Source organism: Platichthys flesus, chromosome 15, assembly GCF_949316205.1.
Source record: "Platichthys flesus chromosome 15, fPlaFle2.1, whole genome shotgun sequence".
Taxonomy (NCBI): domain Eukaryota; kingdom Metazoa; phylum Chordata; class Actinopteri; order Pleuronectiformes; family Pleuronectidae; genus Platichthys; species Platichthys flesus.
Window position 1 is genome coordinate 20,016,813 of NC_084959.1, and position 26,394 is coordinate 20,043,206.

Consider the following 26,394-nt stretch of genomic DNA (forward strand, 5'->3'; position numbering starts at 1 on the left):
TAATATAATATAATATAATATAATATATATTATACTATATTATACTATTTACATGTTTGGTGTATTATTTGTTGTCAATAAATACCAACAAAGCCATTTGATGCGATTTACTTACCCTTTAAATGTGATATCATCTGTTTTGTGTGTGTAATACCAATGCTGACATGGCACACTCACATTAATAACTACAGCTATAATCCAAAACATTTCGCCTCCAGTAGGTGTAGGTAAACCAAAAAAATCAAACAAACAAACTAAAACTAACAAAAACATTTATACAAAGACATTGGGTATAGCAGCAGATGTAAAGCATAGTCAGAATGGAAATAAACATAACCTTTAGAAGCAGGTGCCTACAGGTAATGGTTTTAAGGGGTTTTAAAGAGTGTTGCAGATGTTCACCAGCTTAAGAGTCTCTTTTTTACAATAAATTGAGTCACATGAATACAGATTTAAGTTGTGTGGTAAATGGTACATTTAGGAGGCAATAAGGAGGGGTAAATCGCGGACAAAACCCCCCATTTCATATGGATAAAATAAAGCAGAATGACACAGATTCATACGTGTTTAAAGGTTCAGCGTGTAGAAGTTAGTGACATCTAGTGGTGAAGTTGTATGTTGGAGCTGAATGCCCCTGACCTCACCCTCCCCTTACAAACATGATAGAGAACCTGTGGAAACCTTCAGTAATCATAAAACTGAAAGGTGCTTAGTTTGTCCAGTCTGGACTATACTGTCAAAAAAACATGGCTGCCTGTGTAGAGTTTAGGTGAAAGGGATCTATAGGCAGAAATTGAATATAAAATAATCCTTGTGTTGTGTTCACTATTGTGTTTCATCTTAATTGTTCAAATTGTTGTTTTTATTTACTCTAGAATGGGCCATTTATATCGGGAGCGGGTTCTCTCTATGGAGGCCACCTTTTTTTTCTTCAAATATGGACAAACTAAACACCTTTTGAGTTTGTATGACTATTGAAGGCTACCATAGGTTCTCATCCATGTTGAAAGGGGAGACTGATGTGAGGGGTTGCAATTCAATTGCAATATGCAACTTCACCACTAGATGTTTCTAAATTCTTCACACTGAACCTTTTAACATAAAGGGCCCATTCTAGGTTAAAGACAACAACACTTTGTACAATTTAGATGACACACACATTTTAACATTACATTTCCGCCACTAGATTCCTTTCACCTAAACCTTACACACTGAACCTTTAAGGTTGAACTTCTAAAGTTGTAAAAGTGAACCTTCAAATTTGTTTATTGGGGGGGGGGGTGTAAGGCGCATCAGTCCCAGTGAACTGAGCAGTAAGAGTTGGTATCATTTGACTTCCTGCTGCTCAGGTTGATTTACCTGACAGTCAGGGTGCACACTGTAAGAAACACCGTTGGGAAACACACGCTCGCTGCGGAGGGTTCGGTCCCAAGCTGCGGACTTTTTGCAGCGTGCCCCTCAGCTCCTCCCACCCCCTGTGTGACGGATTACACTTTTTACTCGTCTCCCGCAGCTCTGAAGGTCCGGCTTCCTCTGAGAGACACCGTCCTCACCTCTGTCCCAACACCACTCCACTTTAAGACAACTTGTCCTCCCTGGTCCGAGTAGCGGCTCCCTCGGCCGATGCGTCCCGTCGTGTCGCGTCTCAGCGCCGCTGAACCCAACTTTACAAACTTGTCATCAGTGTCAGTCCTGCATTGAAGAAGCGACGTGATGTCAACGAGCGTGGAAATAAGAGAATAACCTGCGAGCTCGGCGCTGTGAGACAGGAGAGAGAGCAGCAGTCTGTGGTGGAGGTGAGTGTCTGTGCGCACTTTACGGGATTATCTCCATCGAACCTCTAATCCACGGAGCTGTCACTCGGCTTCGGGCGGTGCGGGGCCATCACTTCGGTGAAGTTTGGAGTTGCTGTCTGCTCACTGGCTGTTTTAACTCAGACACACATATTCATCAAGGTTCATTGCACCACAGAGCGGCCAGCAGCACTGTGTTTGTCTCACGGCAGGTGGGTGTTTAGTTGAGAGAGACGATCCAGATGACAATTGGACATAATTCTCTCTCGCTCTCCCCCAACCCCCCCCCCCCCCCCTCCCTAACAAACTGCATGTGTCGCATGAAGGAAGATAAACTACACTTGTCTCCTGAACAGCCTCAGTGACACTTGCTGCAGAGCGGATTGTTGTGTGAGTTGCTCTATAGGTGTCAGGTCAATGTTGAGGTGTGCACAAGAATAACCCAAAAATATATCTATCACTGAGCTGAATCATTGTGTTATCCCGTTATGTGTATAGTAGAGAATATAAACATACAAAGCAGGAACACACATATCTGTATATAGTGTAAAAAGTTATAGAAGCAGGAAGAGGCCTTCATGTGCATAAGAAAATAGGTTTAGTAGGTGTTTTCAGGGAAAAGACTGCAGTTAATATTCACCAGCTTATTAAATATTTAGTTGGTTAATAAATGATTTGAAGTTATTTTCATTATTTTTAATTTAAAGGGATAGTTCACCAACAAATTTAAATTCACAAATCATCTAATGACCACTATGCCGATGGAAGAACAGGTCACGATTGAATTCAATTGTATGAAGGAAATGTCTGACGGAGATGAGGGGAGCAGCACCACAACTGTGATCGTAAATCCACGTTCAACATGATTGTTTTGACTCCATTTCCCATCATGAATTCAACATTTCGCTGATGGAGACCATGGTAAACTGAAGTGAGGCAGTAAGTCAGGCGGTTAATACAATTTTTTGTTGCCCTTGTGAACGGCATGTCATTCAGTTGTCATCGGCTCCAGCTCCTGTCACAACCCTCAGAATGATAAGGGCTAGATGTGGGATGGATAGATGGATGGATTTAGTCGACCCTTCACTAAATGTTATATTCAAATATAAAAAAAATCGAACTTATACAGACTTTATACATGATGGAAGTATCTAAAGGCTGATTAATTTACCTGTTTTAACTTTGAAAAAGGTAAATATATTTGAGCAACAGAGTGGTGACATCATCATCTTTGCAAGGCAAATGAATCAAGCTTTAATTACATAGCTCTCACCTTTTGTCCTCAACAAATGTGATTAGTAGCAGACATGCAGTGTCTGACCACCAGTCGCCTGTCATCTCTCCGTGTACCAGGGTCGTCCTGCAGCGCTATCTGTCTGACTTCAATCATCTTTAATGAGTCAGAGACGGCCCTGCTGCTGAATGCTGTTGCTTGGCTGATGATGTTCAGGACCTAAGAACAGCTCTCACTTTCACTAACAGGAGAATCATGTCTTCTGTCCGCCTCGCGGACACATGGCTGATGACAAAAGCTCATTGGCTGCGACGGCGGCTTTGTTTCCAGTCTGTGCCCTCATACCTCCTCACTCAGGGTGGATAATGAGCCCGTGGCACTAATGGAAACTCTATAATCTATTTTTGGCTAAATCCATTGAAAGATTAAGGATATTATTAATGCATGCAAATGTAAATTTCATGAAGGATTGAAGGATGGGAGCCTGGAAAGAGGCGACAGTGACCGAGATAAAAAGCTAATAATAGCCGGATATGGCAGAGGCTCTGTGGCAGTTGGTTGGGTGAGACTTAATGGATTATTGTATTATTATTCAATGAGCGCAGGATTCTAACTCCAGTGACAACTATGACATGGCGAGGCGTCTGGAGCCTCATCGGCTCTGTGACAGTTCCTAACCAGGTTACTGCTGGAAGTTGGCAGGGAAGTTGGAGAGTAGTAAAGTCCTCTCAGGTAAACAGCAACAGGTTCATGAGAGGAAACTGGCCTGAAGCCAGCCCAGGGAGAGGTCAATGGCAACCCACAACAGAGAGCTGTGTCATATGTGTAGGCAGAGCGCAGGTGATTTCAAGTGACCGTTTGAGAGCTCCCTTCTTTACCATGTTACGAGGGACTTGTAAACATTGTAAACGCACCAGGAACAGATATCAAATGAGCAGTGAAGAGATACTGGGAGGGCTGGGGCTCAGGAGGGAGAGTGGTTTGATACCAGTGTGTGTGATTGGTTTGTTGATTTAAGAAAGTGCTGGACTGTGCATGAATGGGTAGATGTGTAAATATCAGGTAAAAGTAGTTTCATCAACACTGGCATTTATTGACGTTAACAGCTTTTATGCGCAATAGCCTCAGAATTGTGTGCGTGCTTTTGCTCACAGTTGTTATACTGTCAATATTGTGTGTTGATGACAGGTATGGTACCTGATGATGACAGATTCGTCTTCAATAGCGTTCCAGGAAAATTTGTTCCTTCCAGTACTGTTTCCATGTTCGCCTGGATACAAGCTACTGTTCTTGCCGGTATTGCCCTCATTAGCCATAGAGCTTTGCTTAATTAAAAAAACATATCAATATTTGTACATTATTCAACAACGTTCTGCACCTGGATTACTTTTATCCACATAAATTAGCAACCACTATTAATTCTTTCTAGTCCAGTTCATGGTTGCTGGACAGGACAAACCAAATATGAAATGAGGGCTTTTTCATATTTCTATCCTTTGAGTATACGCTTTTAATGTGGAGTTATCACTGGCCCTGTGACAATAACACCATGAAAAAAAGCCACAGAGACAATAGAGGAACCTGGCTGGAATCAGGCCCCTGTGATTTCAGCTCCAGTTGGCCCTTGTTTGAGGATAGGGTCAGGATGTGAATGCTGGGAATCCGCCAACTCCTCTGAATGCAGCAGAGGGCTCCCTCAGGCCTGGGAGTTTCCATGTAATAACCAGTCAACAGTGAAAGGATGAAGACCTGCGAGCTTCCTCCTTTTGAACACTGTTGTATAGATTAGGTTCGAATCCTAAACAAACACTGACTCATCCCTTGAGAAACCCCCGAACAGGACACATGATGGATATTACAATACATAATATAAGTCCTGTAACATCTGACACTCTTGACCCAACAAGGTTGCATACTGGTTATCTTTCTACATCTTCTAGTTCTATTTTAGTGCAACAATGAAACACAACTATATGATTGATTTTCTTTTGAAGATTTGCTGGAGAAAAGTTCTCTTCTTGGTCAGGTTGAGCCCAAAGCAATTTCTCCTGACAAGATGTCGACGCTGACCAACTGAAGAGGAGAATATTGGTTGGGCTACATATCGTCAGGCTAGCCGTCTGTTGGATGTTTACTAACTTATGGAGTGGACTTGATTTAGGGGCGGACCAAAGTTTTATTTGAACTTCCTTAACATAGCGATATTGGGAGATGCCTCAGCGAAAGGTATGCCCTCTCTCAATGTGCCCCTCTTGTGTTGATAGTTAAGGTCATTATGAAATCACAGCCGGTCGGGGTATATAGGCCCTTTAATGTGGCTCAGAACGCCCTTGTGCACCTGAACTGATAATTATTAATTATTTGATTCAGCAAATAACCTTTATTGGATGGATTATGTCAGATCTAAAGTATCTTGAAATATCTTGGTGGGGTTCTATGACAAGAACCCCACCAGACCATATTGGATATAATTGAATGATTTATTTGATCCCCTGACTTTTTTCCTGTGGCAGCAGCATCAGTTTAAAGGTTTCAACGGCAGAACAGCTGACATCTGCGTGTCAAATTAAGGTTTGTTCCAGTGTCTACCCTTTTGATTTTCCAAAAAAAAAATCTTTGAGTCACATGGAAACCGAATGTTAGTACACAGACAGACACACATTAAGCCCGGTCTCCCCCCCCTTCATGTTGTAATTTCTCGGCTCAGAGATAAGAACAAAGGAGCAGTTTGTTTTGTTGGGGACTGTTCACTTGGAAACACGCCTTAAAACACATTTTATCTGCCTAGAAAATTGCCTTTTGAAGAGGTTAAGCAATGGCAAACATTTTATTTAATCAGAGCTTGGTTTTCACTGAAGAGGCTATAGGATATTTTGAAAAACTCATGATCTTGGGTACGTGCAGGGGATTAGCCATGGTCATGGTGGTGGTTGTGGTGGGGTCAACAGCATCAAATGGCTCTGTTTTCATAAGTGCTGTGAGGATCAGGGTGAGCTTTTAAAATTGCCCCTCTGCTGTACCAACATAGTACTCTCCTTGATTTGTAGGAGACCTTGTTTTTTGGACACAGTGCCAGTGATAGTCACTATGGCTGCTGCATCAAAGATGTAGCTTTATCCACCTTTTATTGTCATGTGGTATAAATTACTGCCTGCAGAGGGACAGGTGAGTGCGAGAGGTGACACTTGTAGCTTCCCCTCAGAGGCCTTTTCAAGACTATGCCAACATTAAACATCAACCAGAGTGACCTCATGCTCCCTTTCCAGGTCCAATTTTGACTTTGGTTCGGCTAATATGAGAGGTGATCTGCTGTCCATTAGTCTGCCCACTTCCAAGTCAGTATTGAGCCTGAAACGTGAAACACTCAACTTCATTTCCTTCCACAAGAAGGTTATATTTTCACATTTGTCTATTGATTTATTTGTCAAAAGGATTATGCAAACATTACTGAACGAATTTCCACCAAAGCTTGTGAAGGGATGGATATGGCAAAAGATATTGCACCAATATGTGAAACCGTACCCCAAAGGAGCATATTTACTCTGCAAGCACACAGAACAGGTTGGTTGGGGGAAGAATGCGACATGGACCAAGAAAGAGCCATTTGATTTTGGAGCCGATCAGGGCAAAGTGACAAATCCAGAAATTGTTATCACTATCCTTTACATTGTGAGATTTTGGCATTTTTGCTGTTGTTTGTTTTTTACATTTACACCTATTTCCTAGGTAATAATTCATGGATCGCAGGACTGAGATTTATCAGTGTGAGCGTGGGTGTGGCTTGATAGAATTTAAGGAGCCTGTTGAGACTTTGTGGTGGTACGCACTGTGTGCCATTCTGTAGTTCCTCTCCAAGAAGAAGGTTATGTTATAATTTTTCTTTTGCTGATAGTTAGCCAGATTACACAAAATGTACTGGCCAGATAAGCACAAACAAACAAAAAAAGAACCGATGAGATTTTGGTGCAGATCCTGGGGCGAAATCAGGATTTAAAAAAAATGTCACTCTCTTTAATACTGTGAGATAATGCGTGTGAGATAGGGATTGTTGGGATTTTTCAGGCTGAATGAAAGAACCAACCTCCTAATAGACTCACATTCATAAAGTCACACCATCAAACAAGCAATGCTCAGAATTTCTCTTTAGACGTATAAACAACAAACTCATTTCTGTAGCTTACATTAACTAAGATGATTTCATAATTATGTCTATATAATACACAGATTGAGAAAAGTTAAATGAAAAGTGAAAAATATCTATTTTGATTAATAAATGAACCAGTAAAAAGAGACCAGGCAGAGCAGCAGCTCTTCCAGAACAAACCGCGCCTCCTGTGCCAAGACATTTTTACCTGCCACCACGGCAACAAGCTTTTCTCTGAGGCACGAGTAACATGAAGTATCCATCTGACAGTTTTTTATTGACAATCTTCAGTCATACCATATACCTGACTACCAATGCCTATTTGCTGTGGTGTGTAAAGTAAGTAAGCAAGTACTCATAAAAATTAGTACCTGGGTAATAGTAAAAAAGTGTCTCAATGAAAAAATACTCATGTACTGAACAAAGCCATTAGAATGTATTGCTTTCAAACAGGATATTAAGAGGTAATAACAATGTGAAGTGCTGATTCATTGTAATTAATAAAGTGACATATTCAAAACTAGGCAAAGCCCAAATACACTGTCAAGAAAAAACCTTCACTGGATCCTCAGAGGAAACGCTTGGATGCAGCCTGCATTGTGTGTGCACATGCATTCAGATTACAAAACAAACCTAACTCAGAAATGTTAACATATCTAACACAAGATAGGAAGATACTGACGTTCAAAAATAACAGTAATATTCCAATAAATTAAGCAAAGGAATTCTATGCCATATGATATACATCTTCCAATCTTCAAAAGATAAACAGTTGAAGGGCACGAATAAACACAGATGGTGTTGTTACAGTGCCATATAAAGAACGGGATAAAAGACAATTTACATATATATAAAAACTATCAATCCGTGCTGGAATGGCTTAGGTGCAGTCATTCAAAAACAACAAACTCCACTAAATAAAGTCAATCTTTACAATTGATAATATGTAACATAACTTAGGGCAGGAAATATTCACGAGCCAATCAGTAATAAATACTTCACTCTGCTTTTTCCACCTGTTTTAAATACATCCATCTTCCATCTTTGAATCGAGGTTTTGCCTAATTTCTCCGTGTACCACATGGTTCACGGCAGAAAAGCTGAGAATGATCTTTCCCCAAAGTTATAATGTTTATCTGTTAAATGTTTCACAAACCAAATGCAACACATCCTGTACCCCTTTCAAAGTAAAATCTCACAGCGGTTCAGGTGTTCTAACAAGATTTTGAGTGTTATTGGAAGATAGCGTATAGTTTCCTGGCATTTATTGGATAGATAGCCGCATTTGTATAAAGGATATACAGCAATCATACCAGAACCCTCACATTGCAGACAAGTAGCAGACACGCTGCCTGTTTCAATTTATTGAAATAACTACTGAAGTACATGTAACAGAGTAGATATCACGTGTTACTACCCACCCTGCCTATTTGCCACTTTTCCATAGGTATAAATCCTCCGAAGGCAAAGGGCTGACTAGTGACTGTAAAGAATACACAATAATATTATGTGTCCCAGACATTACTCACTAATACGTTGTTGACTTGCTTTCACAGGTGTTGTCAGTCTAAGCAAGGCTCAGGGCTATAGTGTGAAAGTATATCTCAGCAAAATGACGTGCTGTAACATGTTGATGAAAAATGTAATTGTATGTACAGACCCTGAGCTTGTTTTCCTTACAGCACAGTAACACCTCTTCATTCTCTCCACAGGATTCCCAGTCCTGTGTGGGATGTTAACGGACTGGGGGTGCGTTGAGGCTGAAGGAGCATGGTGAAACACCAACCCTTACAGGTCTATGAGAAGCAGGTCTTTGTGTCCTTTGTCACTGGGATCTATGGTTGCCGCTGGAAACGCTACCAGCGTTCCCAAGACGACAGCTCCAGGGTAAGATAACGCCTCGTGATAACAATCTGAAAAATCGGTTTCATTAATAAACTCAACTAAATATAACTATACTGTACTTTTAGTGGTGCGACATTTTACTGAATGGATGCGCTATTGTATTTGTTATTTGTACATGTTGCATACCTTTTAGTACCAAAACAATACTTTTTGAATTGTTTATGTTCAATATGATAATGTTAGTCTATCTATAGATACTATAGACAAGCGTTTACATAAAGAAAGACTCGATTGAGTAAAGTGTGTGTGTGTCCCTTGGCTCACTGTTCTGTGTATTGTCTAGAGCGTGATAATGAGACTGCACAGTCCTGCGGAGGCTGCACTGAAACCTGACCACACCTCAGGGATAAATGAACTGTTTTCCATATTGTGGTTCTGAGGGCCAAACGAATACGTCATGCTTTGTGAAAGGCAACAGAAAACTACTCAGCAGCAAACACACTGTGCTTACACTCGTATTGATTGGGGCATTACAGGCTCCTATTTTGTACATTGCATTTTCCTTTTAGATCATTCTCTTGCTACCATTTATTTAAAAAAATATCTTCATGGATACCTCATTCGAGGACCTTTTTTTTTTTTTTGTTAACAAAATTACACAAAAACTACTTAACAGATTACCACACAGTTTGGTGGATGGATGGATGGATCAGGAAATATCCATATCTTTGTTGAGATCCAGACATCCTTTGACACTTTCTTTAACTTTAGAGATTTTCTTTCTTCAACCATTTTTATTGATTTCGCAGAGAATAATTCCTGAATCTTGATCACACAAATTAGACATGTTTAGGGGACTGATATTCTGAGTGTGTGGAATTTGGTGCAGATCTAAATAGATATCTGGATTTAGTGATTCTAAAGGTGGTGAGGAGACTGTTGGGCTGTTAGCTATATGCATTGCATTGAGTGCCATTCCTTTGACCACGTTATTTTGATGTTGCTGTGTTTTTACATATTTCTGAGGAATTTAATGAATGCCATGAAGACTTCTAAGAAGCGATGTCACTGTCTACATGGTACATGTCATAGTGCCTATATGCCACTGTAACGCCACTTACCCTTTAAGAACTTATTGAAAATTAAAGACTGTTCATTGAAAAGTCTGTGCTCAAGAGTTCGGGACAATGTTGTGCAGGATTGACGTGTAATGTTTAGTTTAAGCATTCAAATATAATCTAGTTGTTATATGCAACAAATACATTAAAGACGTTTATATTATCCTAATTTTTACTCTCTTACATTCTTAAGGGGCTTCTTGACCAGGCCCTAGTAACTTTGAAAAGCGATCCTTACAACAAAGCGAGCAGCAGAATCAGAGCAGTGTTTCGATGTGTAAAACAGATCCAGACACCCAGCTGTGTTGGATACACACTGAGCAGACAGACGCAGCTCCTGCTGCTGGACCATTTATCACAAAGAGCAAGTGGCTCGGCCATAAATGACCCCATTTACAAAATGTGTGAATCGAGCACTGTGAATGTGCTGACCAAGAGGATTATCTACAAACGCACATTAATCTATCCATCTGTCCGTCTATCTGTAAGTCTGTCTGTCCGTCTATCAAATCTCTCTATCCAATCTATTTACATAGTGTCATGAGCTCAGTATTTGATAGGAGACAGATACTTAAAGGGGGAAGGCCATGCACCATTCCAGTCAGTTGACAGTGCTGCAGCAGCACTGTGCTGTGATGTGTGAATGATTTTGATCACAGACAGTCATTGTTTTAATCCAGGCTGTATTTAGGCCTCAGTGGTTCTACTGAACTGTGTTTCAGGCTCAATGTTCCTTTAGAAAATGTTTATTTCAGAACCTCTGCTTCTTTGTGTAGTGTAACTCTGCACTTTGGCTTTATGGTCCACAGCAATATTGCTTTACTTCAGAAGAATTTATGGTATACATTTGCGTGTATAACAATTTTAAAGCTGAAGTAAACAATATTTAATATCAACACTGAATAAAATGCATGTGTTTGATGTGATGAGGTTGTAGAACTTGCAACTTTAATGTTGTGGTTCACTCTCATTGCCTTCCAGCAGCCTTCCTTGTGCTGCAGCAGGCGTGAGCCATTGTTCAGGAAAACAGCTCTGATGACTGTACACTAGCTGAAGAGCAGCAGACACACAATGTGGCGGCTGGCTGGTGAATAGTGTAGCATTTAGCAGATAAAGAGTTACATAGCCCAGAGGTGGTCAAAAGTAATAATGCAGGTTTTAAAAGGCTTTAATAGATATGCACTGTATGTTTGTTTGTTTGTAAACAAGATTACACAAAAGCTATGGGGTGGATTACAACGGAATTTGGCTGCAGGATGCGTTATGGGTCAGGGAAGAGCCCAAAATATTTTCTGTGGATCCAGATCACTTTCTTTAACATTGTCTTTGAAGTTGTCACTGATTTCCCAGGGGATGGTTAATGGAAAATAATCATGGATGAGGTATTTGTTGTACTGATTGCAATTAACAGTAAAAAAAATTTAAGAAAATCAATTAATAATTTGATTTTAATGATTCAATATATAATATGAAACATGCCTGCATAAGATTCAGGTAATTGTTACACTTTTGTGAACCACCATTATAATCATTGGTTGAATTCTTGACTTCCGTTACACTTTGTTCAACCACTGCAAATTAAAAAGAAAAATGACACTGTATGTCCACTGTCCACATTATATATTCTGCATTAATGTTCATTTGTTAATTTGTCTGTATTTTAATCCTGAACACAGACAAATGTGTAATTGCTGACACTGACTTTGTCGAACACAGGCCAGTCAGTGTGGTATTTATCAGCAGAGGGTGGTCGGGTGGTGAAGTCAGCACATAGATCAGGATTTATGGGCCCTGTCAGAGGGCTGGTACCAGCAGTTCAGGCTGGAAAGACGGAGAAACCTTGTAACTCTCAGGAAAAAAGGGTCCGAAATCACGCATCACCTCTGAAAATAGAGGCTTCAGCACAGGGACAGTTGCCTGCTAAAGGATGGAAAATGGGATGCGGATGAATGAAATCTATGACATCATGACAATAGTTAAAAAAGAGTGAGCACATCAGTTTTTATGCCAGTCTCCTAATTTTTTGAACCAACAACATTCCCTGTCTGTTGGTTCCATAGTCATATGTAGGGTTACTGTGCTGGTGGATGCAGGGAGGACTCTCCCAGAGGAGCAGCTGAGCACTGACCTTACTTACTGTCATGCTAAACTGAACTTTGACAGTAGTTACTGGACAAAGCTTCTTTTCGTCACCATTTTCTTCAGCAAGGAGATTTCCTCAGCTAGGGATTACTTCACCTGTTAGTCACAGCCTTCCTGTGACCCTGCTGGTGGCCCTCCCTCTGACACTGGAATCCTTATCTACCAAACAAGAACTCCAAAGGAGACACGAAGAACAGACAACAGAGAAAAAAAAATGGTTAATTCACATACATGCTCATTGCATCACATGGTACAGCTACTCTTTCTCCAGTTCAACCCCACCAGAGCAGGAGAAGATACCAGGATAGAAATATTGACCAGGGCAGGAATCATATTTTGAAGTACAGCACTATGGGAACTGGTCTGATTTATTTTGAATAGCATGGACTTGTACAGAAATGCCGTCGTGGTAACATCTGTGAAACCTGTACTGACGATATAAGCACCACTGTTTGTTTGAATTAGCTAAATTGACAACGTGACTCTGGCACAGTGCCTCATAGTCATGTAGCAGTCACCTGACGGCCAAGTGCTAAACCAATTAAAAACCGCCTCTGAAACTTGTCATACCCTCTCTTATTTTACTGACTGTATCACTCATTCAATTAAACTGATTCTATGATACGTTTGCATCCACTCTCCTCTCCTGACTAACAGAGGGACCCTTCACAAGCTTTAGACCACAGCTTGATCAGTGCGGCCATTTGCTCTTCACCTGCACATCCATCTAATGATCCCCCAGCCTCTTCTATAAGCCGGTGCTAGAGGTTAGTCCAGGCACAGTGTTGTGCAAAGCTGATCAGCGTTCATTGGATCTGTTGACTTGCCTATCACATTCTACACCTCCCCTCGCATGGCTCTAGAAGCTAATCCTGTTAACTACTGAAGGGAAGAGTTCTTGACAGTTCTCTTCCACACCTTTGCCCCATATTTCAAGACAGAATGCCCTACACTAAGGGGTTAAATAAAATAATTCATCTTTTTGAAATATGTTTTGATATCGTTAGGAAATTGACTACTTTTAAAGGAATAGTTCACTAATTATCTACTCACCCGTATACCGATGGAGTGTGGGTGAGGTGTTTGAGTCCACAAAACCCTTCTGGAGTTTCATTGGTAAACAGTGTAGCAACCGGGTAGCAGCCAAATCCAATACAACTGAAGATATAAGGGGCTTATCTTCAGACATAGAAAAACAGAAAACAAACATTGCATGCCTCCATGCTGCTCCTGTTCAGTCATCCAAGTGTCCACAAGCCCCAATATTCCTAATAGACTCTAAACAAGGTCATGTACACAGTTATTAAAGCCTAAATGTCCTGATACACCCCTGATCAAAATCTTAAGACCAGTTAAAAAATTGCATGAATTTGCATTTTGCACTGTTGGATCTTAGGAAGGTTCTAAGTAGAGCTTCAAAATGCAAAAAGAAGAAATGGGAACAAGAGCCCAAAAGTTGTGAGCAGGCAATTTATTGAAAACAACAATTTAACTCAAATAGGCTGTTCATCAGCTGATCAAATGTTTAAGACCACAGCCTTTAAAAGCCAAAATCTGTGCAAAAATTTGGATTCCATGTCATTTCCTGTCAAGTAATCTCACTGTGAAGATCTCTTGATGGCAAGGCAAAAAAGCTCACCGTCTTTGAACGTGGTAGGATTGTTGAACTGCATTAATAAGGCCTCTCACAACGTGCCATCGTTACTGAGGTTGGACGCAGTAAGACAGTCATTTTGCATTTCTTAAAAGATCCTCAGGGTTATCGAACAAAAAAATGAAGTGGTAGACCCAAAAAAATCCTCGTCCCAAATTAAGGCCATTACTGGTGCTGACTGCAGCCCAATAACCATCAGATGGCATCTGCGAAGGAAGGGCTTCAAAAACAAGAAACGTCTTCAAAGCCCACGTCTCCTTCAACGCCACAAAATTGCCCGTTTAGACTTTGCAAGGGAGCACCAAACCTGGGACATTTAAAGTGCTTTTTCCTTCAATGGAACAATGGAGCTCCAGGTTGTGCAGGGGCGTCAAACAGCAGCTGGCTATGTTGAGATGTTGTAGCGGGCATCCCTCATGACTGAGGGCCCTCGTCTGTGTTGTAACGACTGGGTTTTTCAGCAGGACAACGCTCTAATTCACAATGCCCGTCTGACCAAGACTTTTTTCCAGGAGAATAACATCACTCTTTTGGACCATCCTTCATGTTCCCCTGATCTTAATCCAATTGAGAACATTTGGGGATGGATGGCAAGGGAAGTTTACATAAATTGACTTCAGTTCCAGACAGTGGATCCCCTTCGTGAAGCCATCTTCACCACTTGGCGCAACATTCGCACTAGCCTTTTGGAAACACTTGCATCAAGCATGCCAAAACAAATTTTTGAAGTGATCAACAATAATGGTGGAGCTACTCATTACTGAGTCAGTTTTTGACACTTTAATTTCTGTTTTGGTTTTTTTTTTTTTTTTTAGCTGTGGTCTTAAACTTTTGATCAGCTGATGAACAGCCTACTTCAGTTAAATTGTTGTTTTAAATAAATTGCCTGCTCACAACTTTTGGGCTCTTGTTCCCATTTCTTCTTTTTGCATTTTTAAACTCTACTTAGAACCTTCCTAAGATTCAACAGTGCAAAATGCAAATTCATGCAATTTTGTAACTGGTCTTAAGATTTTGATCAGGAGTGTATCTTACGATGAGGTGCATTCAGGGACTGTCAGAAAAGCTTACGTCTGCTAGCTTAGCCAATTCTGGTTGACTTTTAGGATTTTGTGATCCAAATATCCACAATCCCCGACATTCGTATTCAACTCAAGATGAGGTAATTTCCATCGTGTTTTACGCCCACTGTGTCCTCTAACTAGAAGCTCAAAGTTTCTGCCAGCTGTGTAGTGCTGAGCAACAAAAGGATGTTGGAGGCTTCTTGATGAAAAACAGCTGCCTACTGCATCTGGAAACGTCACTGTTAGAGTTGATCATAGACTATATATAAACATGGACGAAATGGTCGCTCTCCAAAAGTGAAGCCAAAATATCTTAATTTAAAGTCTAAAAAAGTTCTGCCATTGTGGTCATTTCTTCCTCATATCCTATTGACATCTCATGTGCCCTATTGGCTACCATCTTCTTTATTTCCAGCGGCACTGCTCTGTTTATTTACCATAAGCTGTCACGAGACAATATGAAGAAATGATTGCAGAGTGCGGACAGAAGGCTGTGAAAACTGCTGTATGGCTCCTTTTGTCATGATAATTATCACTTGGTTCTGTCACTAAAACCCACACAAAATATCCTTATCCCTTGTTGACATGAAAATATTGATTATAGCTGCTTGTTTTTTTCTCAGAGCTTCTTTTCTTCCAGATAGGGGATTCAGCAGGAAACTCAAATTCAGTTAGTTAACTGTCCTTTGTGGTTTCCTTCCCAGTGGGAGTGTACCTGGTTCATCATCTTGTGCAGTTCTTTCCTCCTGCTTCTCTTTTGGGCCTACTTCTGGTTGGTGGCTCAAAATGATTTCAACGAGTTTAACTGGTGAGTCAGTTCCTCTGCTCCTCAGGCAAACAAGGCAAAGTATCTATGTACCATCATCACAGATCAGTCATCTCTATTCTGTCCACAGGTCAGTTTACAACCGCTCTGGAGAATGGAGGGATGAGACAATCCCCATCCTCGCATCCACCACTGTGGGATTCAGCTATATTACATTCTTACTGGTAACAGTCTTCTTCTAATCCCAAAATGTCAGGAGACCTGATTCTCGATCAGCTGAGGTACCTTTTACTGACAATTTGTTCTTTTTCAGATATTAGCTCTTTTCCACATATCCTTGGGCCAACAGCTGAATCTCTTCTGGGTTCACAAGGTTCTGTGATTTACATCCTACTCTGTTGATATGAATTTGCTCCACACACACCTTGGAATCAAAAGCTGACCTCATGAATCCGGTCTCCTCTCCACAGATCGGAGTGTTGGCCACATTGCTCACCACGATCTCTGGTGTCGTCTCCGTGGATGACATATGGGGAGATGAGTGGGACATCTTGCTTGTGTCACTGCAGGTTGGTGTAGAATCAAAATGAGACGGTCATAAGCTCGCTGCATGTTTTCAGTATATATATATATATATATATATATTCGTTTTTTTATCAGAGACATTACAATACAATTTTTTGCTGTATCCTTTCTTAACAAATCATTAAGAGTTCTGAATCGTCACCATATTACTGAGACATGCATTGATTATGTGAATGTCTTCATAGCTGATTTATAATTGTGTTTTGTTACCAGTCCACAGCACCATTCCTGCACATTGGTGCCCTGGCGACAGTCACAGCTTTTAGCTGGTTGGTAGCTGGGTATGTGGTCCGCAGAGAGAGATCCAGTAAGTCAATGCTGTTATTTCTAAACATACCTTGTCCTCCATCAGGCACAATGTCTGTTTTAAGGATAAAGATCATTTTAATGATTGCATTTTGAATCAGTTACAAAGATAAGTTACTACAGGCTTTACTACATTGAAAGCCGGTTAAAATGTCAACCCAAAGTAATTGTTGCCAAACCTTCCACAGTCATATTGTTAAAGTGCATACAGTTGTTTGGTACAGGCTGGCCAGGTTGGTGGTATGTTAACAGATGCAAATAACAAAACAAAAATGTTTGTATGTAATCATTTATTTAGCTAATAAGATTATTTTTAAACGCAATCCTTTTTTATCAACAAGATAGTGCATAGATTTAGTTACAGTTTAAATGAAAAGATATTTTAGACAAACCAATGCTAAAAAGATTTTCCTGTGACTTCTTTGCCTGAATATCCCGGCATTAGCTAATTATATACCCTAAAAGACTTCTATAGACCACCAAAAAAAACTTAGCATTATTTCATAATATGTACATGAGATGAGCAGAAGGATAATGTGACTCCTAAAACCTTCTTCCTAACTCCCGCCTAGATTTCCAGGTGCTGGTGCTGCTGATCTACGTCATTATCTTCCTGGCGGTCTGTTTAGCTCCGCTCACGTTCACCTGCCCCTGCATCATGGACCGCCATAGCCTCAGACCTCGGCCAGACATCATCGGTCGACGGGGAGCTCCTATGGTGAGTTGGTGCTTGGCCAGACCTCACTGTCTGATCCACTTAACTGTTCAGATCGATGGTGTGCAGCTCTGTGGGGCTGACACTGCTGCAGCCGGTCAGGTGTTCATTTCCTGCTAACGCTCTGGAGAAGTGGAGTCAAATATGATAATGATGTGGTACTATTTTGATTAGTGTTTTATGACAACATGAAAACTGTTTATGTAGAGCTCAAGGATTGAATATGCATCTGCCTCCGTAGCTTGTTTTCCACAGCAGAATGAGCCTCACAGAGCTCGACAGTCAACAACACATTGAACTTTCCTTTCACAGCTGGCCAAGCAAATTCCTGATGACTAGCTGTGAACAAATGCAGAGTGATGTTCACAGCACACACACACACACACACACGCACACACAAACAATGGAGATCAATATCAGAATTAATTCTCTTACATTTGCAACTTTAAGGGAGCTTCTTTTAGTGGTTTGTTTTTTAGTTCTGTAGTAACTTCAGATTGTACGTGGAATCACATTTGTTTTTGCTGTTTTCATAGGAAGGCCTACATTTCTATATTGTATTACTTTAAAACGGATCTGGGTCATGTCCCCTTTTTGGATTCACTTTGTATAATTTCCATCTGTGATGTCAACAAATCATGTTTCTCTATTTATATGTTGTTTTCTAATTCTATCACGGACCATTGATGTGTGTTTTTTTACACCCTCCCCCTGTGCTCTTGTCTGTCCTCTCTTTGCTCCAGCTGGCCCCAGAAAACACCATGGTGTCTTTTAACCGAGCCCTGCAGCAGGGAGCCACCTCGCTGGAGGCTGACGTCACGATCAGGTTATTCATCACACATAATAACATTTTATTCCTGAATCATTTATTTACATTAAATTAATTTCCAAGTCCCAAGTATTGACACCTAGAAGTTTAATGAGACAAAATAAGTGTCTTTAAAGTAGAATTTTTTTTTTGCTGCTGTTTCCCCTCAGTGTGGATGGAGTTCCATTCCTCATGAGAGACCGCACGTTGAGGCGAACCACAGACGTCAATAAGGTCTTTCCAGCCAGACAGTCTGATGACGCCGCTCTGTTCAACTGGACAGAGATTCGCTCTCTAAATGCTGGCCAGTGGTTTTTGGAGGTACTGAACAATCCTCTTCACCTCAGTTCACATTCATTTTGTTGATGCATCACAGCTAGAATATGTATCTTCCCTTGTGACATCATCCACCATATTTTGTTATGAATAGTGCTGAAAATGTTTAAAATGGGAGACAATGAATATTTAGTATTTGTGAAGAAGAGTGGGTTCAAAATGTAGTACTACAAACAGAGTTTTTGCTATATGTAAAAGATGTCACTTATTTTTGAGTCAAATTGTGATGTTAGAAAGAGAAAGACAAAGGGCAAATGTATACACAAACAATATAAAAATCTGATATTGAATTTGATTTGTTGAATGAAGAACAAATATGGGCTGTCTTTGTAAACATATCAAACATAAATAATTTGAATAACAAGCAAGGAAGAAATTAGCTCTACATATTTACTAGATTATGTGCAAACAGTTTCTCCTGTTTCAATCACAACAGAACAATGTTTTGTTAAATGCCATTTTACCTGAGTGTCTTTTTCTCTGTGTCTGTCCTCTGCTTCCAGAGTGACCCCTACTGGACAGTTGAGACCCTGACAGCGAGGGACCGCAGCAGAATAGGCAACCAGACGGTTTGCAGCCTGGTCGAGATGCTGCGTCTGGCATCAAGGGCCAACAGCTCAGCACTGCTCAACGTCCGCAAACCTCCACCAGAGCACCCGCGCTCCCGGAGCTGGTTCATGGACACGCTGTGGGCCGTGCAGAAAGCAGGGATTTCCCCTAAGCGGGTGAGGACTGTAGGTCTCTCCGTTATCATCCTTTGATAAATTAAAGGTGCTGCTTGTAGAGCTCCAACCTTAATAAATCATGTATAAACAACTGTTACTGAGCAGATTGCCCGAAGGAATTATTTCGAAAACTGCTTATGGCACAATACAGTCAGAGGGCACTGATGTTTCAGCAGAAAACTGCTGCAAACTGCTGCAGAGATAATTTATTAACCTCATATTGATATTTTAAATCCTACAAGGAACACCTTTGTACTGCAAAAATCTGCTAAATAAGAAGCACACACTGGATTCTGTCTGACCAAGGGTCTTTCCACGCCTTGTGTTTTTCTGCCAGGTGACATGGACCCCCGACACAGACAGGGGGAGGGTGCGTGGGCTTCCGCAGACTACAACTGAGAAGCTGTCGCTGGAGGAGATAAGGCAGAGGGGAATTACAAGCCTGACCCTCCACTATAGCAAGGCCAGCCACAGAGACATACAGTAAGAGCAAGTAGCCATTGCTAAAGACTATGCAGAGGAGACACAGCTTTGTTTGTTGTTTCGAGCACAATCTGACGGAAAATCGGATGAAGTTTGAATTCTCTCTCATGAAGTTTACATAGATGTTTACTTTGTAAGTAATTGTAAGTCTACTGCAGCCATTCATAATGTCTTCCATGTAAAGTATTGACTTGGTCTTCACGTGGCTGAGTGTAACCCACTCAACAGAACCAGTAATCTACTTGATTATGTGTCTGGAAAGCTGAGGGGGTAAACAAGCATGTGAACAATATCAATTCAAATCTCCTCTAGATATTTTGGAGCTTTGATATTTTGAATCCCATGAACAGTTGTTTGGCAGCAGGCTTAGTGTGAAGTCGGGTTACTGTCCTCTAGGGATGCCATTTGAGTCAGTGTTGGTTGGAAGACTACAAGTTTAATGATGTTAAAGAAAAGGGGGTTGTGGTGCTACAAAAAAATGCTAGAAAGAAATGTCCGGGGGTCTCAACAGCTGGTTCCAGGGACCTTAGACCCACAGCACGGCTAGAGACCTATTGAAAGCCTGGCTGTGGTTAAAGTCCTCTGTGGGGGCAGTGAGCTGTGGCCCACAACAGATCTGTTACCTATGGTGAGGTGAGGTGGGCACAATTTTAAATGACTATACTGCTCGTATTTACATTTATATGAATGGGGTGTGTTAGGCTTCTCCTGCTGCTGCCTCTCCTCTCGTGCCCCCGGCTGCAAGCGCAATGCATGATGGTATATGTTTCTCGGTATGTGACCATCAGCGATGTATTGTGGGAAAAAATAAGCGTTCTACATAGGGTAGGAAAAATGTCACTAAAGATTCAGACAGCACTACAAAATGGCAAACTCAATCTAGTGGTCTAGTGATTAGTGAGGTTGGAAACAGCCATTGTGATCACAGGTCACCTGCTACCTCTTATGTCCTGGCTTTCAATAATAGAAACCAACATCTGTCAGATAGTTAGTTAGTTAGTTGGTTAGTTGTTTAGTTGGTTAGTTGGTTAGTTGGTTAGTTGGTTAGTTGGTTAGTTAGTTAATTAGCAGGATTAGGCAAAAACTATAGGACAAATCACGCCGAAACTCGGTTGTATAGGTCAGGATAGAATCCACCATCCAAGTCAAGGACAGATCCAGGTTTTCTTTTTCACTGTCCTAACCATTGAGACAGACGGCATTTTTCAATATTTTTATTGATTTCTCAGATAACAATTAATGGATCTTAAAGAAAAAAAGTCTAGTATTTTTAGAGGACTCATGTTAATGAGTGTGTGTCCTTTGGTGCATATCTAAATACAAATCTAGTTGTAGAGGGACAGAGGGACTAGGACAGAGGGAGAAGGACATATTCAGACAGGAGGTCAGACAGTAGGACAGGTAAGAAAGGAGGATGAAGAGAGGAGGACAGAGGGAGAAGGACAGAGGTCAAACAGGAGGTCAGACAGGAGGTCAGATAGGAGGACGAAGAGAGGAAGACAGGGGGAGAAGGAAGGAGGTCAAACAGGAGGGCAGAGGAAAGGGAGGATGAATGAGGATAGAAAGGAGGACAGAGGTCAGACAGGAGGATTGTTATTGTCTAATGTTTTGAATAATTTGTCTCCAGTTTCATTCGGTTGATTGTGACTCTGCTGTTGTGAACTTTACTGTCGCTGCTGTAGAAACACCACTAGTTTTCGAACGATTCTCTAAAGCATTTTTTATTGTTTTACTATGTTGCAATAGTTTTCCTTGACCATAAAGTAAGAGCAGAGTGATGTGACTATGGGTGGAAGGGGGAGGGGCTTTATTTCCAGCTCTCACATGTGTTTTTCCTTCTCTCAGGGAGTATCTGGCCAATAATGTGAGTGTGACCGTGTACCCAGTGAACGAGCCCTGGCTCTACTCCCTTCTGTGGTGTAGCGGGGTGCCTTCTGTGTCCTCTGATGCTCCTCAAGTCCTCCGAAAGGTGCCTTACCCCATCTGGCTCATGGTAAACAGCTCTCCTTCCTTCTCTCTTACAGACACACACACACACACACACACACACACACACACACACACACACACACACACACAGACTGACAAGGTCACACAGCGAGACAAGAGGACAGCAGGAGAGAGGACAGAGACTGACGAGGGCCCAGCAAGGCTCGAGGGCAAGGAAGCCGAGAAATATGAGGGAACTCAGCGTGGAGTTGGACAACAACAGGACCCTGGGAAAGAGTCTGACACAGGCCGAGACAAGAGGACGGACCTGAACCAAAGAGCAGCTGTCCAACCATAGACTGTATATAACAAGTGTCCCACATGCTTTTGCTTTAGTCAGTTAGCTTCAGGATGAGTGTGTGTGGATGGTGACCTCCAGTGGTGCTGACTGGGAACTACTTTGTTTGTCTTGTCTTGCAGAGCCAGTACGCTTACGGCTTCATCTGGATCTCTTCAGACTTGGTGTCCATCGCCATCGTCATAGGGATTTTCTGTTTCCAGAAGTAAGTGCAGTTTGGACTGTGATCAAGTGTAAAGTCACAGACATACACTGACAACTACTGAATATACATTTAAAGTAAACATGCACCTGTCTGAATGAGTATTTCTGTATTTTGTTTGGAGCATTTGTATAAAGCATGTATTTACTTCATGGCACATAATTAGTTACGTATGAAATCATTTAGTTTAATGGTTCCCAACCGGGGAGCCGCGACACATGGGTTACAATCTGAAGGAGGATTAAAGAATCGGAAAGTTGAAAAAATATAATAACAAATACAACAAAAATTTAAATAAAGGGGTTCTTCCCACGAAAAGTAATGTTCATTCTTTTCAGTCTTTCTTTCACTTCTCCAGGCCTTTAAAAAAACTATTAAATAAAGAAAAACAGGCAAAATATTATTTCTCCATCAAATAAGTAAAAACCAGGGGGAAGGAGCAGGGTCCCTAAAGGCTCAGTTCATGCAAATAACTAAGAAAGGCCGAATAAGTTTTGTGTGGTATCTCACCATGTGGATGGTTTTGATTTGGTTTATGGATATGCACCTCTGCCTCAGCTCCAGTACAGTGGAGGTGAATGCTTTTTTGAGCTCACAGCATTTAAAAGCTACACTCAATAGCATCATCTCCAGAAACAGGTCTTTATTTTGTTTTATTGTTGCTGATCAGTGTTATTAACATATTATCCACTGGTTTCTTCTTTAGTGAACACAGTTGGGATCATTATTAAGTAGAAATGATAATAAATGTCAGTTGTTCTTTGTTTAATCAAATATGATCTAAATACACTTATATTCTGTATTAACCAAACCTAACCTTGATGAGTCTGATTGGATCTGATCTGACCTTTGGCCTTTGTACTGTCTGCTGCTTCTTCACTGACTGTTCATTCTTTACTTTTTTCTTTGTGTTTTTTTCCTCCTCATGTATTTTGTCTCCTGGATGTTTGCACCTTTCTCCTCCATGCTCTAACCTCTCACTCTCTTCCTGTCCTCTTTGTGCTGTGCTCTGCCTGATCTGCATGCAACCTTCCTCCACTGCCCTCTGGCATCTGTCAGCTATCATATGATCAGGTAACTGCTGCCACCGCCCTGCTCCTTGTTTCTGCCTCCTCGTCTGTCCTCCTCGTGCCTTTTTCTGCCCAACACCCAGGGGCCGACTCCCTTCCTTTGTTCCCCTTCACTTGTACCTCAGTGTGGCCCCATTAAATGTTTATTTCATGAGTATCACTACAGCTGAATTAAAAAAGGTTGTTATTAAACGGATGGAATCGTGTGCTTGCAATGTTGTTTGCTGTAACAGGTGGCGGATGAGCGGGATGCAGACCTATAACCCTGAACAGATCATGCTGAGCGCGATGGTGCGACGTTCCAGTCGAGACGTCAACATCATGAAGGAGAAGCTCATATTCTCAGGTTGAGCTCCGAGCACATTCACACCCCGAAATACAGTTGATCTGGTTTAAACTGGACAGAAAAAACATGCAAAGCAATACGGTCTCACAACAGGATAACAAGGATGTGAATGCAAATCAGAGGGAGGCCTGTGCACAGGCTGAGGGAGACAGCCTGTGCACAGGTTTTAACACCATCACATGGGGGTGCTGGAGATTTATCTATAGTGAATCAGCGTTATCTGTATGTACTAAAAAGAAACATGTGGAGGTTTTGCTGTATGTGATCCTTTGGTAGAGGGAATAAAAGCACTAAGGAGCTTAGGTTAAATATTTTGCACAAAATTAACAGATGCTCGTCATGTAGCTGACGCTTTTATCCAAAGCAACTTCCATTCAGTGCATTCAACATCTATGAGGGGCCATTCTAGGTTCAGCATCTTGCCCAGGGAGACTTCGGCAAGGTTTGGGATTCGAGCCGCCAACCTTCTGGTTGGAGAACAACCAATCTACCCTGTAGCCGTGCCCAAAAATCTAAATAAATCCAATGAGCCAAAAATCTGGTTTTAACACCTCCACGCCAGCGACAGCCAGTGGCCGGAGGCATTAGGTTTCCGGGGTGTCAGTAAGTCCATCCATCTGTCTGTCAGTCCTTCAATCAGTCCGTCCAGCCATCTGTCTGTCTGTACGTCCATCCATTCATCCCATTCTTTTGAACATGAATGCATTTAGGAAACTTCTTGATATTTTGTACAAACATTCAGTTGGAAACAGACTGAAAACGTAAAAGCCGTTTTTTCCGACTTCTTTGTTAACAGTATTTCTAGTTCATAACTAATTCAATGTAACCCATTGATCTTTTATTGTCTGGCTTTGTACGTAGTACTCTCTCACATATGACTGGATAATTACATGATTGCTGTTCTTCAGCAGGAAGCAACTAGAAGTTCAACAGGAAACACTATAATGTTTTCAGACTCATTTACTTCTGTCGTCTCTTTCAGAGCTTAACAACGGGCTGGGCAGCTCAGAGGAACTGTCTCTGTATCCTGAGAACGGTTACGCCAGATACTCTCATGGAGGCCTCAGCCACTGAAAAACCAGCCTCTCATGGAAAGTGATTGACAAGGATTGTTCGGTGAGCAGAAAAAGGAGTTCACAGAGGAAACCCATCCATACGGCAAATGACCCCGAGATGAACAAATTAGTGGACTGGCCAGTGGTTTTGATCGGTGGAACCTTTCATCATCAGACACCTTCCTATATATATTTTTAATATAACGTACTTTGGTGTATTTCCTAATCCTGTAAGACTGCCGGTGTAATCCACAAGGCTCTAAAACAGTTCAGCATTTCCTAACCCTGTCAAAGGCTGTCACTTTCAACCTAACATGAAAAATGTAATGGTCGCTAAGAACATTGCTGTTTGCATATGTGATGATGTCATCACTCAATGGATTAGCTGATGAATACACTGAGAATCAAGTGGAGTCAGAGGGAGCCACAGTCACTGACCTGGGGAAACATGTGATTGTTTTTTCTTTGTAATAAATCTATTTGTTTTGAAGCATAATTTACAAACATCAATTCACCTTTTCATGTAGAAACAGACACACATTTTATTGGCAGAATATCCACTCATTTATCATTATTGGCTATAGATGTGTTGATCTGTGTTGTTATTGGGCCAAACATCCATTGGACCACAATGAAAAGATCTTCTGTTCAGTCCATTTGCTTGAGTGACCTTCTCCAAATCTTTATCTGAGCTAATAAAGCTGTGCTGTTGTATTTTTCCATGTCATTGACTTTTGCTGTTGTTTTATAACAGAAGAAATGAGCTTGGTAGTGTTCTGTAATATACACTGATGTAAATATGAGTTTTTATTTTGTTCCCTCTGAGAGGATTTGTTTTGGACATATAAACTGAATATTTGATGTTTGCATTGATTATCATGATGACTGACTTCCTCTTTTAAGTGGGACAGACTCTGGCATGAGTTCCATTGGGATGAGGGTACTTGGGGTGGGGGGTGAAAATGTTCAGCTTTTTTTCTGCCTCTTATCTGCCATGATTGATTTACTGTATAGTCGGATTAGTTATAACATCTTTCACATGGCTGCCTTTTTGTTAAATAAAGTGACTGGTAGAATATTGTAAAATATATTGTTAGTCTAACGATAGGGGTAAAAAGTCGGAGTACTACTGTCAACTGTTCAATAAATTTGATCTTTCTGCAGGTTTTCTTCTCTGGATTTTTGTAAAAAGTTATTTAAAAGGTAACTTAATACTTTAAGTCAATATTTGAATAATATATGATATTGTTTCATATTAATTAAGGTAGTATTCATGCAGTTACTACCAGTATGATATAAATACCTGTAACGTGGCTCCATGGAGGACAGTGTGGTCTCACACTGAAATATCTCAACAACTGTTGAATGGATTTGATCAGACATTTGTTGTCTCCAGAGGATGAATCCTCTTGACTTTCACGTTCACTTTACTTTTCTTTTTAACACCATCATCAGGACAAAATGTTATCAATTCCTCAAATAGTTTATGACCAAGTAAATCGAATGACCCTACTCTGGGCCCTGTGCTTCTCCTGTCGTCCACTTTTTTTCTTTTGTTATAAGTAGTATATCTTAGCATGCTAACATGTTAAATTAACCTGGTGATGGTGGGAGCCTTCAGGCTTGTTGAGGATTTTCAAGCAACATTAAGTTTATTTGAGTACAAATATTCAACCAAGAGAGCAGAGAGTTTGCAGCTTCAGAAAAAATAAGAAC

The 26,394-nt window shown here is 41.0% G+C and overlaps 1 protein-coding gene across 3 annotated transcripts; it reads left to right on the top strand.

Annotated features, from left to right (window-relative positions):
* The first annotated feature begins 104 nt into the window (after positions 1 to 104).
* On the top strand, positions 105 to 25,841 carry gdpd5a (glycerophosphodiester phosphodiesterase domain containing 5a). Of its 3 annotated transcripts, none has more exons than XM_062406714.1 (17): positions 105 to 1,796; positions 8,884 to 9,058; positions 15,699 to 15,802; positions 15,891 to 15,984; positions 16,074 to 16,133; positions 16,231 to 16,329; positions 16,559 to 16,652; positions 17,224 to 17,369; positions 18,110 to 18,192; positions 18,345 to 18,495; positions 19,014 to 19,244; positions 19,573 to 19,718; positions 21,564 to 21,711; positions 22,128 to 22,210; positions 23,267 to 23,281; positions 23,511 to 23,623; positions 24,606 to 25,841. In XM_062406714.1, exons 2-17 carry the CDS (start codon positions 8,942 to 8,944, stop codon positions 24,695 to 24,697), a joined length of 1,776 nt encoding a protein of 591 aa, XP_062262698.1. In that variant the 5' UTR covers positions 105 to 1,796; positions 8,884 to 8,941; the 3' UTR covers positions 24,698 to 25,841. The 3 variants fall into 3 exon arrangements, with proteins under 3 accessions (XP_062262698.1, XP_062262699.1, XP_062262700.1); XM_062406715.1 differs by having other exon boundaries at positions 19,014 to 19,235; XM_062406716.1 differs by lacking the exon at positions 23,267 to 23,281 and having other exon boundaries at positions 106 to 1,796.
* Positions 25,842 to 26,394: the final 553 nt, after the last annotated feature.